Genomic DNA, 15,565 nt, shown 5'->3' on the forward strand with positions numbered 1-15,565 from the left:
ATTGGATGATGAGTAATGTTTGTATTTCTAAACTGAATAAATAATGTTCAGAAATCTGTGAATACGTCCTTTCAAATTTGTGCATCAAGAGTGAAAATGTCAGATGAAAAGTGCAATGTTATTTACAGGCCATCAACTGGGGAGGCTGGAATGCAAAAGTGAAGCTTCAAGTGTCAGATTTCATCTGCATCTCAGCACTGCATTCAAACTTCGATAGCACAATTTAAAACTTGGTGTTGTACCAGAGATATTGGGGCTTAAGGAATTAAGTTATAATAGCAAGCCACATAAACAGCTTATTTCCTTGACTGAAGTCCCAGCATTTGAACTAATAAAATAAATTTAAATGGTACATAAAGAAAAATTATAATCTTCTGGTGGAGGAATCAAGAACAATCAGACATGATTTTAAAATTACAGCTGGTCAGTCAGGAGTGAAATCAGAAACCACAGTAGAAAAGTTCAAAAACTCTTTTCTCTGGATATGGAGGACAAGGTCAAGAATGGGACAGATTTTTGTTTGATGAGGCTTTCAAATGATGTGGACGCAAGGTGGGTAAACAGATTTTAAGGTACAGTTAAGCTATGATTTAACTGATTGCTAGAGCAGAGCCAAAGGGCTGAATGGTCACTTCTTGTCCCTAAGTTCCCAAGAAACATAATTATGAAACTGGAAAACTAATGTCGTTATTAAACAAAAATGCACTGGGCATTCTTTCACAACTTCCCCATTTGTAAACTCATTCACCCTTTAATTGTGCTGCGCAAGCCATACACAAGAATCATGGCCACTCCTCTCCATTTTCAAAGTTATAGCAAAACACATATTTCCTTTATAGAGCACATGATCTGATAATTAATAGTTACAATAAACTCTAATATAAGTGCTAGTCTAACATTAAATATAATGTCCTTGGTACCTGATCCTCCAGTTGTCATCAAACAATCCCTGCTCCAGCTCTGGGAGCAGCAGTGCTATGGCAGTCTCTGCATACATGCTTATAATTCGCTGTCCGGCACGCAGGGCGGTATCACGCACAAATTCATTCTCATCTGCGAGAGCCTATACAAAGCAATTCATACTAGTTAAAATTATATGCCTTAAGACTTCACTGTTACTGTCCTTGCTGATATATTCATTCTGCAGCCTATGCCTGACATTTAACCTCAAAAGCAACCACTTTCATATTACAGCTGAAACTGGTTTCAATTTCTTGGCACACTAAGGAAGTGCTCACGTAACAGATTATCTGACTGTGTAGAGTTATGAATGACAACATAACGTGTGACTTCTTGCGCACAGAGCAAGAACTACTCCCCTGTATTGCACAAGGCTATCTCCCACAGACAATGTGAAACTTTTTATAAGGAGTTACACTGAAGTGCAGGGCCTCTGCAAATGTAGCAGGAACCCCCACAGTGATGAGACAGGTGCCTACTTAATCTGTTGATGGAGAGAGAAGTGCTGGGCTGGACAGTGAGATCACTTCTTTTTGTTTCTTTAATAGACACAAAAACTGAGGCAGGTTCATAACTGAAATCTTAATTGTCCAGAGTATCTACAGAATTGTGCAGTGTAACACTGAATCAATCAACATAGGTTATGCTGGTCAAGGAAAGGAATTGGTGAGGGAGCAGTTACTCGCAATTTTGGTTCAGGTGTGTGGGATAACAGCCAAGCTATGTCACCACTAGGCAAAGATAGAGGAGCTGGTCCTTCATTGTGCAACGACATGTTTTTGGCTCATCAGTGTTCGTGCTTTCATCTAGTGAGGTTTTGATCTCAGGTGGGCTAGAAGAGTCAGGTGCAATTGTGAGTGATGTATCCTTTGCGAGGTTGGTGGGCTGGGTTTACAAAAACACTGACATCCAACAAGCAAGGCTGTAAATACATTTACTTTCTCTCTGAAGCTGTCTTTACCTCTCTTCCGCATAAGTGAATGCCAGCTAAAGTGAGAAGCCATTTTTTTTGTAGAAGTACGGCTTAAAATAACATGGTAATTATCCTTTGAAATTACCTCAGGAGGGCAGATAGTCAACTCAAATGTGAATTTTTAAGCACTCAAAGCCAATAGGTCAAGGTCGTGAAAAGAACGAAGATTTTTTACAAATTAGAATGCTGCAAAGCAAGTGAACATCTTGGTCACCCACCCCAATGTTTTTTGAATATTAAAATTTACCCATTCGGTAACTTCAAAAGTGAACTATTGTCACGTTTTATCCAAACACAAGCGTTTTCTCAATTTAGCTCAAATTATTCTGTGCTGTCTATGCAAGTTTTAGATTACAATTTCAAGTAATTTAAATTACAAACAGTCATGGTTGAAAAAAGTGACCTTAATAAAGGAACATCCAACCACATTGTGCATTTATAAAGAAGTACATTGACAATGAAAGACATTTCTCCTTCAGTAATACTTCATACTGAAGTGTTAAAATCTAACGTGCTCACTCACATATTTACCCTCAAGTAAAGGGAAGGCTGGTTGGCTGGGCAATAGTTTTCCTACAGTTGTTACTGATACTCATGCACCGTAGGCAGTTTTCATCTACCTCCCTCAAAAATATGGATTTAAGTCAAGAAAAAATCCCAGGACAAAAGCCTTAATCAATTGAATTACTTTGTCCCTTTCTCCTACTGTAAATCAATGCAGCCCAAATTGTAAACTGGTAGTGTGTTAACAAGCCTGAGAACTCTACATGACGAATGGTAAAACCAGCATAACCAAAATCCCACTTTCCAACTGCATTCCATAGCTGAGCGCAACCACCTGACTGATGCTGCTTAAAAGGTCAGAATTTACCTGCATTTACGACTCCAAGTATTGACTTGGTGGGCTGAATAAGTTTTAAGCACTGCCTACGTGAAGGCAAATGGTTTCCAGATAAAGATGGCTACCTGGGATAAGTGCAGATAGTACAAGGGATAGCAACTGTTTCACTAACTTAGAAATGGCCTTTTACCTTCAGAATGCAAGGTATGATGGGTCCCACATATGCTGTGAACTTATTTCCAAAGGTCACAGGAAGGTAGATGAACATCATCATGTAACCATCACGGACATGTGGGGCAATCTCCACCTTGCTGGCAGTGGCCACAATATCTGGCATGAGTTTTTCCAGCTTTTCAACTCCGAGTCCAGCCATTACTTCAGCCAGGCCTGAAATGCAAAGGCAAGGTATTGAAAACTTGATGGCTTGATGGCTTTACCTTTGACAGAACAATGGAATTTTATGCAGCATTATCATCATGGTTCAACTTGTATCTAAAGTTCCAGCGGCATGTTAATATAGAACATAGAACAGTACAGCACAGAACAGGCCCTTCAGCCCACGATGTTGTGCCGACCATTGATCCTCATGTATGCACTCTCAAATTTCTGTGACCATATGCATGTCCAGCAGTCTCTTAAATGACCCCAATGACCTTGCTTCCACAACTGCTGCTGGCAACGCATTCCATGCTCTCACAACTCTCTGTGTAAAGAACCCGCCTCTGACATCCCCTCTGTACCTTCCTCCAACCAGCTTAAAACTATGAACCCTCGTGTTAGCCATTTCTGCCCTGGGAAATAGTCTCTGGCTATCAACTCTATCTATGCCTCTCATTATCTTGTATACCTCAATTAGGTCCCCTCTCCTCCTCCTTTTCTCCAATGAAAAAAAAGTCCGAGCTCAGTCAACCTCTCTTCATAAGATAAGCCCTCCAGTCCAGGCAGCATCCTGGTAAACCTCCTCTGAACCCTCTCCAAAGCATCCACATCTTTCCTATAATAGGGCGACCAGAACTGGACGCAGTATTCCAAGTGTGGTCTAACCAAAGTTTTATAGAGCTGCAACAAGATCTCACGACTCTTAAACTCAATCCCCCTGTTAATAAAAGCCAATACACCATATGCTTTCTTAACAACCCTGTCCACTTGGGTGGCCATTTTAAGGGATCTATGTATCTGCACACCAAGATCCCTCTGTTCCTCCACACTGCCAAGAATCCTATCCTTAATCCTGTACTCAGCTTTCAAATTCGACCTTCCAAAATGCATCACCTCACATTTATCCAGGTTGAACTCCATCTGCCACCTCTCAGCCCATCTCTGCATCCTGTCAATGTCCCGCTGCAGCCTACAACAGCCCTCTATACTGTCAATGACACCTCCAACCTTTGTGTCTTCTGCAAACTTGCTGACCCATCCTTCAATCTCCTCATCCAAGTCATGAATAAAAATTACAAACAGTAGAGGTCCAAGGACAGAGCCCTGTGGAACACCACTCACCACTGACTTCCAAGCAGAATATTTTCCTTCTACTACCACTCGCTGTCTTCTGTTGGCCAGCCAATTCTGTATCCAGACAGCTAAGTTCCCCTGTATCCCATTCCTCCTGACCTTCTGAATGAGCCTACCATGGGGAACCTTATCAAATGCCTTACTGAAGTCCACATACACCAGATCCACAGCTTGACCCTCATCAACTTTTCTAGTCACATCCTCAAAGAACTCGACAAGGTTTGTGAGGCATGACCTGCCCCTCACAAAGCCATGTTGACTGCATTTGATCAAGCCATGCTCTTCCAGATGGTCATAAATCCTATCTGTCAGAATCCTTTCTAACACCTTGCAGACGACAGATGTTAGATTACTGGTCTGTAATTGCCGGGGATTTCCCTATTTCTTTTCTTGAAGAGAGGAATTACATTTGCCTCTCTCCAGTCCTCAGGTACGACTCCAGTGGAGAGCGAGGATGCAAAGATCCTCGCAAGTGGCGAAGCAATTGCATTTCTCGCTTCCCAAAGCAGCCGAGGACAAATCTGGTCCGGGCCTGGCGACTTGTCAATCTTAATGTTTGACAAGATTTTCAGCACATCAGCTTCCTCTATGTCTATCCATTCCAGCATGCACACCTGCTCTTCAAAGGTTTCTTTCACTACAAAGTTCGTTTCTTTCGTAAAGACAGAAGCAAAAAACTCATTTAGGGCTTCCCCTACCTCCTCAGACTCCACACACAAGTTCCCTATGCTATCCCTGATTGGCCCTACTCTTTCTTTGACCATTCTCTTATTTCTCACATAAGTGTAAAATACCTTTGTGTTTTCCCTAGTTCGTTCTGCAAAGCCTTTCTCGTGCCCCCTCCTGGCTCTCTTCAGACCATTTTTGAGCTCCTTCCTTGCCTGCGTGTAATCCTCTCTAGCTGAGCTTGACCCTAGCTTCCTTCACCTTATGTAAGCTACCTTCTTCCTTTTCACAAGAAGCTCAACCACTCTCGTTAAGAGGAGAATGAAAATGGACCAATCATATTGACAGCAGATTGAATGGTACATTTCCCACCTTTAGTGCAATCTTCCTTAGGCAATGTAAATGTTCAATTTTCACACGACTAAAACTCAAAATGGAACACTGTTCCTGAACAACTATGCAATGATGGATGCTCCTGCACTAAAGCCATAGTATCAGACTTTCCAAATTTTCTCCCAGGCTAGATAAAGAGGGGTTTCCTGGGGTATCAGTCTAGAACTAGGTCCCAGGATAAGGGATTGTTCATATAGGACACAGATAAGACAGTTACTCACTCAACAGGTCATGAATGCTTTAAATTTTCCACTAAAGGTTGTGGATGCTTAATCAATTAGCAAATTCAAGGCCGATATCAATTGACCCTCCTAGAGTCCAAAAATGTAACGATAAAGGTGCCGCACAGCGAAGTGGAATTGAAGCCAAAGATCAACCATGATTTTTCAGGGAGGCACAGCAGATTCATGGGGCTTTACAGGCCACTCCCACATCTACTTCATGTGTTACATCTGTAAGGGAAGTCTTGCATCAACTACTCTCAAGACTTCATGTATGACAACATTGTGGTGTCAAGTGAGAGATGTAAGTAAACCTCTAGCCATGACAGTGTGTCAAGAATTATTTAGCAAAGCCATTGGCTCATGTATGAGAGAAAAGCAGATTGAACGTGCAAGGTCGACATATCAACATCACCTGCACTCTTCTAGATAAAAGATGAAATGGTGTTGGACCTGGGACACAATCCTGCTAATTATTAGTAGGGCTTGAAACCAGATGCTGGTTGCACTTTATGTCAAGAACAAAACAATGCAGATGAATTGCCAACTGCCAGCATGGACTTTGATTACTTGACAAAGCTGGTCGAACCAGTGACGACCACCAACTCCTAGCTCAAATGTTTATTGATAAACTTTTTCAAATAAGTGATGGTGAAATTTACTGGCAAAAAGCAGGACTAATGCAAGTTTGAGTCAAATTCTGTTCAGTTCCTAATTAGAGACACAGTGACAGAGCTCATGATGAGAATTCAACAGAAAATTACCTGATAACCTAAATAAATGGGTGGGATGGGCTAGGACACACAGAGAAAGAACGGTGAAAATCTGAGAGAAACAAGATGTGTTGAAAGTCAAGTTCAGGAGGATGTCACAATAGCCTGAATTCAACCTCTTGGTCACAGGAATCAGACAAGCAGTTCAAACCATTCTACTTATTTAATAACCTTTTCAAAGTTCCCATTGTAAAAATTTAACTTTTTTGAGACAAAGTTCTCATAACACTGAACACAAGATTAAAGTTGGAAACAAATTAGTCACAATGAACTGTTTCCTCGTCTGGCATCAAGAAAATTACTGCTGAAATGCCTCTGTACGTATGGCTGAAATATGGTATCTAGTTAATCAGCCACGAGAGGAACTTCCTCTTTTGGAAGTTCTGGCCTCCTCACCTTGTGCAGCACCAGATCGATCAACCGAACTCTGCTCTGAAGCCAGCATCTCCATAAGCCAAGGCAGCAGGTCATCAAAACACGACTCACCCATCCCCTTCACCATTGCCCCCAGAGCCTTTGCTGAAACTGTACGAACCTGCCATATAACAGAACTGCATGAACATGATTTAACACTAAAATAAAAATCTTCCAATTTTGTGCCTGATTCAACAGCATTAGAGTTTGCAAACTGAAGAAAGCATACAGGTTTGGTTGAAGTATAATACAGTATGACCTAACATCAAACTGATGGGTCAGGGTCAGCCAGCAAGAGCAGCTCCAAGTATTGGATGGCTTCAAAATAGTCCAAGGAGTGAACCATGAGCAAAGATGCATCAAATCCTCAATCGCTAATGCTTCTATTTGTCACATACGTTATTTTCAACTGTTACCTTGAAATTGGTTCTTAACTGGTAATAGTAAATATCCTTACCTCTGGAACAGGGTCCAGCAGAGATAGCTTCAATCCAGGCATCACACTGGGCAGGTATGGTGCAAGATCCTGGAACCATAGCAATGGAAAGAAGTCAACAATTCTGATTTGATGACAATACTCATTTCACTTATCCGTGAACCTGAGCACGAAGAGTGGCTTCCCCAACATGACACAAGATAGTCGTGCTTTATTTTGGATTAATAGATAAAGATCTATCTTGTAGCTTCAAGTAGATATCTGACCTGGCCACTGGATTACATTATTTACTGCACTGTAATCAACTGAAATTAAACTATTTTCAATAATACAGGAGAATCAGGAAGGACACGTTCATCACCTGCAACATTTCAAGCATTACCTTCTGGTCTGTAAGGGAATACATATTCCCAATAATTTGAGCAGCCATCTTACGGGTATCTGTGGATCGATCCTGGAATGCTCTTTGTACAATTGGCATTATCAGAGCCAGAGATGGTGCATCAATAAAGTGGACAAATTTGGTATCAAGCAGAGTCTGAAGGCACAGCTGTGTCCTCCTGGATGGGTCCGTCAGGGCATCCAATAAGACAGGTGTGATTGCTGAACAAAATGTCAAACGTTACTTCAATTTTGTGCATTCTTATTAATTAGAACGAGAAAGCCAAGCAAACTGAACAGCTCTTAATATATTTCATTGTCACTAATACTGAAAACATGAGGCATAAAAGGCTTTATTTTGGGGCAGGACCCACTCAGCTCTCAGACAAAAACTCATCTTATTTGTTAAACAGAGATGCTGGAAAGACTCAGTAGGGTCTGTCAGCATCTACCAAAGAAAGAGTTTGATCTTTCATGTCAGTAACCTACCAAAAGATCAGATGAAAGGTCCCAATTGTGATATAGTACCTTAACTTCTGTCTTTATGATTGCTGACAGACCGGTTAAGCATTTTGGTTTAGTTCCAGTGTCGACAGTATTTTACTTTTGCCCACGTTTAATAGTGTCCACAAGCATGATTATATCTACATGCAGTTTCTGTTCAGCCACGAAGGATTTAACACTTTAAATCCTTTGAGACATATCACTTACCCAGCTCCATAATCTTCAGGGTTGGCAGGGCCAGAACAAGAGACCATCTGGGTTTACCTCACCTTGTTACTATGTTATCAGGATCTGAGTGGATCCATCTTGGAGTGCTTTCACAAGTCTATGCCATCAGGTTCAATTAGTCACCCAGGCTACTAGTTATTAGAGAACAGTCAACTGCACTTTCAGGGAAGTGATCCTTTGGAAAGGACATTAGACCAGTGACTTGTCTGGCAGATGGTTAGACAGAGAAAGTCCTAAGGCACTATTCGACAGAAGCAGAGAATTCTCAGTGTGTCCAAGTCAATACTGATCTCTCAAAAGAAACAAACCAGAAATAGATTAGGTGGCTATTTAGGATCATAGAAAGAGGCCACTTGCCCCATCATGTTCTGTCCCAAGTGATGAACAACCCCCCGGGTCTAATCGCATTTTCTAGCATTTGTTCCACAGCTCTGCATGGTACAGCACTTGAGGTGCATATCCAGACACGTTTTAAATAGGTCCAGGCTTTCTGCCTCAACTGCCTTGTCAGTCAGAAACTTCCAAACCCTATCACCTTCTGGGTAAAACCAATATGCCTAATTTCTTCTTTCATATTTTTATCAACCATTTTAAATCTGTCCCTCTGTCTCTCACTTTTCTGCGCAGATAAATGTGCCCTACCCATCCATGCTCCTAATCCTAACCCTCTCAATCAGACGACCACTTAACTGGTCCCGTTCCAATGAGAATACCCCAGCTTATCAAATCTTTCCTCTCAGCTACATTTTTCCAGGGGTGACAAACAACTCCTTTAATCCCCCTTCCAACACAATTACATCCTTTCCGCAGTGAGATGACCAGAGTTGCAGAGTCCTCAAAATGTGACCTAACTAATGATTTGTACAGTTCGAACAAACCTTCCCATCTCTTATATTGTATACTTTGGCTAATAAAGCAAAGAATTCCAAATGCCTTCTTAACCTGTCCTGTTGCCTCCGGGGGACAGTGAACATTCTTTGAATGTTTGATCACTAAGTTCAAGCATGATCTTTCCTTAAAAGATCCCTTCTGACCACTCTCCATGTTTACAGAATTAGTTCCAATAATTTGCTCTGTGGTTAAACTGACTGGCCTGTAATTAGCAGGTCACTCACTCCCTTTTCAAACACAAGGTACAAAATTAGCAGACCTCCAATCATTCAGCACTGCACCTGTATTCAGAGAGAATTGGAAAATGATGGCCAGACCTTGCATTGCTTCCTTCCTGTCCTTTCTCCACTGTATGCAGTATACTGCATCTGGCCTTGCTGGTTAACACACATTCACAGTTACCAATTAGTCATTTCCTCTAACCCTCTCAACATTCTCCTATTCATTGTCTGTTTCTTTGGCTAGTCTGACCTCCCCAAATGCATCAGCTAACACTTCTCTGGGTAGAATTTCATTTACCACTTTTCTGCTCACCTGACCAGACCAATGATTTCTTCCGGCAATTTACACCTATCCTCCTGTCAACCATGCGGCCACTTTTATGTTGCCTGCAAATTAATTGATCACCACCTCTTATATTTACATCCAAATTAATATATACTGCAAAAGCAGAGAACCATGCACTGAATCCTGTGGAACTCCCTAGAAACTTTTCCAGTTGCAAAAACTATCAACAATTGCCTTTTGTTTCCTGCCACTGAGGAATTTTGGATCCAACTTGCGACGTCCCCATGAGTCCCATGGACCATGCTAAAATCCATGTGGACTACATCAACTGCACTACCCTCACAAATTCTCCTTGTTACTTCCTCAGAAGTTCAATCTAATTGGTCACTTAGTTCAATCATGTTCTTTCCTTAAAAGATCCCTTCTGACTACTCTCCATGTTTACAGAATTAGTTGCAATAATTTGCTCTGTGGTTAAACTGACTGGCCTGTAATTAATAGGTCACTCACTCCCTTTTCAAACAAAAAGGTACAACATTAGCAGCCCTCCAATCATTCAGCACTGCACCTGTATTCGGTGAGAACTGAAAAATAATAGCCAGACCTTGCACTGCTTCCTTCCTGTCCTTTCTCCACTATGTGCAGCATATTGCATCAGTCCTTGCTGGTTAATGCGCATTCACAGTTACCAATAATTCAGAGTTTTCCATCTTAACTACCTTGTTTGTATTAGTTCTCTTTTGCAGAGACAGAGAAGTAACAACAAAGAACAACATCTCCTACCTCTAGACGGAGATTTCCTTTTCCCTTAGATATCCTCTTACTCCTGATGTACTGATAAAACGTATTTTGGTTTAAACAGATTTTGCTTGCCAAAATCTTCTTGCCCTCTCTTTTCTTTTTCTAACTTCCTTTTTGATTTCACCGCTCAAGTACATAAAAAGTTGATAGAAGAATTAGTGGTTTTTTAAAAAGCCATGGAGTGGTGGGTGGTCCAGAGCCTATCCCCTGAAAGGGTGGTAGAAACTCTCAGCATGTTTAAATTATTATGGATCTGCAAACAAGACTCCAGATCAGCAGTTGTAAAGTGGGAAAAGACAAAATAGCTCATTTGGCTAGCCAGACTGGATGGGTAGAATGGCCTCCTTCCATCCTGGGAATGTATAGGACCAAGAGTAGGCCATCCAGCCCCTCGAGCTTGTTCCGCCATTAAATGATTTGTGGCCTAACTCCACACAGTTGGCCTTTGGCCTATATCCCTTACTACCTTTGTTTAACAGAAGTTTATCTAACTCAGATTTAAAATTAACAACTGAACCATTATCCAACTGCATTTGTGAAAGACAGCACAGTGGCTCAGTGGTTAGCACTGCTGCCTCACAGCACCAGGAACCCGGGTTCAAATCCATCCTCAGGTGGCTGTCTGAGTGGAGCTCGCACATTTTCCCCGTGTCTGTGTGGGTTTCCTCCAGTTGCTCTGGTTTCCTGCCACAATCCAAAGATGTGCACGCAAGGTGGACTGGCCATGCTAAATTACTCAGAGTGTTCAGGGATGTGGGGATTAGGTCGGTTACAGGAGTATGGGTCTGGGTGGGAAGCTGAGGGCCGTTGGCCCAAAGGGCCTGTTTCCACACTGTAGGGATTCTATGAATCTACTACCCCTTGTGTGTTGAAGAACTTCCTAACATCTCTCCGAGTGGTCTGGCCCTAATTCTTAGACTAAGGCACTTCGATCTAGAATTTCTAATCAGTGCAAATAGCTTATCGTCTTTATCTACCCTATGACTCCACCTCTATTCTACACTTTGTCTACAAGGAAAAGTTATACAAATGCTTGAAGACCATTGCCAACGACAGGAGGAGAAAATAAGCAGAAAAAGGTGTATTCTGAATTAGCCCAGATATGCAGTGCAAAGGGATGACATGAGTTTCTCAAGATGACACCAAATGTTGATGCTTAATGTCCTAGACTATCCTTAATAGGATGCAATTCTGTACTTTTTAAACAAATTTGTTTTACACCAACCAAGAGAAAATTTCCAGTGAAGAACAGGGTGTACAATTTAAGAAATGCAGCAAATTTTTTATTAACCAGCACCTATGGGACCGGGTGTGCACCGGCTGATCAAAAAGTCCAATGTAAAAACACAACTAAGTCATACAGACGTAATGCAGGGAATATACACATCACAGTTGTATTTATTTACGGCATAAATCACTGAATAATAATGCAACTTTGCCTTAAAATAAACTTATGGGCAGACAGTCTGTTCATTTGCATCCTCAACTGACCTCTCGGATATCATGGTGTTTGTGATAAGACAGTAAACCTTTGTATTTGAGGTATATAATCTGTGCCAGTTTATCGTGAATGTCAGTTAAAGTAAAAGTTTGCTATATATAATCTGAAGCAGAGGAGATGTTAATTGGCATGGGTCATCAATATTCTACATACAGCGCCTCGTACAGCATACTCACCCAGGATTTCAGGGTTTCTAATGACTGAACCAATCTGCCGCAGTGCTTGTTGTCCTGCCTTCTGCACCTTCACATGAGAGTCAGTCAGAACTTCAGTCAGCTTGGGCACGATGCTTGGCAGACAGGATGACAGCTGCTTGGGAGCACAGTATGCCATAGCACCCAGTAATTCCACAGAACCTGAAAGTACAGAAATAGAGAGTTCCAGGATGCACTTTGAACGCAAGTCTGTCCAGCTACTGAAGTCATACAAGCTCGAGCAGAACAACTACGTTTTTCAAAAACAAAACCAGAAATCGCTGGAAAAGCTCAGGAGGTCAGCTCAGCATCTGCAGATTGAAATCAGAATTAACATTTCAGGTCGTGTGTCCCTTCCTGATTAAATCAGAGTAACGTACTGACATGAATAGAGAACTGGTTGGCAGACGGGAAGCAGAGAATTGGAATAAACAAATCCTTTCCAGAGTGGCAGGCAGTGACAAGTGGGGTGCAGTAGGGTTTGGTGCTGGTACTCCAGTTGTTTATAATATACATTACTGATGTGAATGAAGGAATTGGATGCCATATCTCCAAATTTGCAGATGATACTAAGCTGGGTGGCAGTGTGTTGAAGAGGATGCTAAGAGGATGCAAGGTGTCTTGGGCAGACTTGCTGAGTGGGCAAATGCAATATAATGTAGTTAAATGGGAGGTTATTCACTTTGGTCACAAAAACTGGAAAGCGGATTATTATCTGGATGGTAGCAATTTCGGAAAAAGTGAGGTGCAACGAGACCTCATTGTCACGGTGGAACAGTCGCTGAAGGTTAGCATAAAGGTGCAGCAGGCAGTGAGGAAAGCTAATAGCATGCTCTGCTTAATAGTGAGAGGATTTGAGTATCAAAGAAAGGATATCTTGCTGCAGTTATACAGGGCTTTAGTGAGACCACACCTTCAGTTTTGTGTGCAGTCTTCGTCTCCTAGTTCGAGGAAGCACATTCTTGCTGTTGAGGGAGTCCAGTGAAGATTCATCAGATTGATTCCTGGGATGGCAGGACCAACATATTAAGAAAGGCTGGATCGACTAGGCTGGCATTCATTGGAATTTAGAAGAATGGGGGAGATCTCACAGAAACAGATAAAATCCTGAAGGGACTGGACAGGTTGGTGTCGGCAGAACGTTCCCAGTAATGGTGGAAGTCCAGACATAGGGGTCAAGGTCTAAAAATGAGGGACAAGTCATTCAGGACTGAGGTGGACGAATTTTTTCACTCAGAATTGTGAATGTGGAATTCTCTCCCACGGCAAGTGGTTGGAGCCAGTTCATTATACATATTTAAGAGGGAATTGGACTTGGCCTTGTGGTCAAAGGGATTATTGGGAATAGGGAGAGGACAGGAATGGGATAGAGATTGCATGATCAGCCATGATTATATTGAATCTTGGTGCAGGCTCGAAGGACCAAAGGGCCTACTCCTGCACCTATTTTCTATATTTCTATGCTTCTATTCTTAATGCTCCTGCTGTCCTGGGAAAAGGAAAAAAGGTAACTTCACCGTTTGGATTTCTTTTAGCTCCGATTCTCTTCCCCCATCATTTGAGTTGATATGTAACTTGGACAACTTTAATGGATCATCAGCGCAGTTTATGGCAAGCCGATAGAATTAAAACAGCCCCTCAATTAAATACCTGCTTTAGTTCTCCAAGATTCCTCTTCTAGAGCGACCAGAAGTGATGGCAATACAAGCTTCACACCATGGGCACTCAGATTACGCATCACTGCCTTTGCGGTATCATCAGACGCCTGTACAGAAAATAAGTCGCATACATGGCTTTTAGTAACTTTGAAGGCTGTACAGTGCAAAGCAACAACACAACTGAATTCTAACACTTCTTCAATATGGAAAATAGATGCTGTTTCATCTGCAACCTTTATATTTCATAAAAAGTACCCCAACTTGGGTCTGCATTTTGGACACTTAAATGACACAAGCTATGCATAAAAAAATGACAACTTACAGAAGGCCACTTTCATACAGCGTAGACATGAATACAATAAGCACTGACCTCTCGGACATACTGGTTTCCATCTCCAAAACATAAGAGCAAGTGAGGGAGTATGTGCACCACGTATGGTTCGAAGAGTTTCCCCAGCATATTGCACAACATTTCAAAGGCAAAGAGAGCACCTACCAAGGAATTTGTGACAGAGTGAATGTTTCTGCTGGAATGAAATCAATAACAAGAAAGTGAAAAATAGGGACAAAAGCAGCCAATGGATTAGGTGAAGCACAGTTCAGCTAAATGCCTTGCACTTAACTGTATTTACAATTATCTATAAATTAGTGCTGGCTTTCAGGGATGTTGCCAGAGACATTTACAATTAGTCCGACACCAAATCTAAAGAAGTAAAATTACTTCATTAATACTGGCAATTAAGATCAAATGCAACATAAATCTACTTTACTTATTTACATGGGCTCTTGTAGCACAGTGGTAATGTCCCTACCTCTGGACAAATCCTATCGACTCCAGACCTTTGTCATAATATTTCTAAGTCTGTTGATTAGGAAGCTTTCTTTTGGGGAAGCGATAGCCTAGAGATATTGTCACCAGTCTACTGATCCAGGGATGTTTTTGGTGCACGTAGTACTGTCCCTACCCCTGGACCTGGAGGCCTGGGTTCAAGCCCCAGGTGCAGAGGTGTGTAATAACATCGCTGAACTGATTGATTAGAAAAATAGGTTAAACAAAAACAATAAATAAATCTACTTTGAGATTTAGTGCAAACATCCACTTACATTTAATCACAGGAGACGGCCATACTGCCCATTATGTCTGCCACTGTTAACTCCCCATTTCAGCCAGCTACTATAGCGTTATTTATTTAGGATCTTTCAATAATTCTCTAAATCCCTCCTTAACAATGATCAAATCAGCTGCAGCAGGAATTTACGGCAATGCATTCCATATTCTAATTACACTTTACGTAAAGATAATTCCAACACACTCAGATTTCTAGTGTTTGTTGTAAATTTAGGATCTTTGATAAAAATACACCAGGCAGTGTGACTCAGTTTTTATTACTGTTTTAAAACTCATTGATAAGTGAAAAAATTTTTTATACCAGGCTTTGTTCAAACATCTCTCCCCTCCATTTAAAGATAGTTAATGATCAATGCAACTCATACAGAACTTCTTCAACAAACTTAAATGTCAATGACACTGAGTGTGTTCTAAAACTAATGGATGATGCTGTGGAAAACACAAGATATGGACAAAGCAAAGTTACATTCGGCTGCACCAAAAGAACAAAATTTTGGATTACACAACAAACAGGAGAAATTAAAAATGATTTCCCTAGTCAACTTTGAGTGAGACTGCTGGAATTGAGCTAAACCTTTCTGA

General features: G+C 41.4%; 1 protein-coding gene across 1 annotated transcript in view; it reads right to left on the reverse strand.

The window, feature by feature from the left end:
* Window positions 1-15,565, reverse strand: part of gcn1 (GCN1 activator of EIF2AK4) — a 131,639-nt gene that overhangs the window by 30,307 nt on the left and 85,767 nt on the right. Inside the window, exons 35-42 of the mRNA XM_048555900.2 lie at window positions 14,225-14,346; window positions 13,847-13,961; window positions 12,179-12,358; window positions 7,572-7,792; window positions 7,211-7,279; window positions 6,736-6,874; window positions 2,965-3,161; window positions 921-1,063 (exon numbers count right to left, since the gene is read on the reverse strand). Of these exons, the coding sequence (XP_048411857.2) occupies window positions 921-1,063; window positions 2,965-3,161; window positions 6,736-6,874; window positions 7,211-7,279; window positions 7,572-7,792; window positions 12,179-12,358; window positions 13,847-13,961; window positions 14,225-14,346 (1,186 nt within the window). The remainder of the gene's footprint in view (window positions 1-920; window positions 1,064-2,964; window positions 3,162-6,735; window positions 6,875-7,210; window positions 7,280-7,571; window positions 7,793-12,178; window positions 12,359-13,846; window positions 13,962-14,224; window positions 14,347-15,565) is intronic.

Source organism: Stegostoma tigrinum, chromosome 26, assembly GCF_030684315.1.
Source record: "Stegostoma tigrinum isolate sSteTig4 chromosome 26, sSteTig4.hap1, whole genome shotgun sequence".
NCBI lineage: Eukaryota > Metazoa > Chordata > Chondrichthyes > Orectolobiformes > Stegostomatidae > Stegostoma > Stegostoma tigrinum.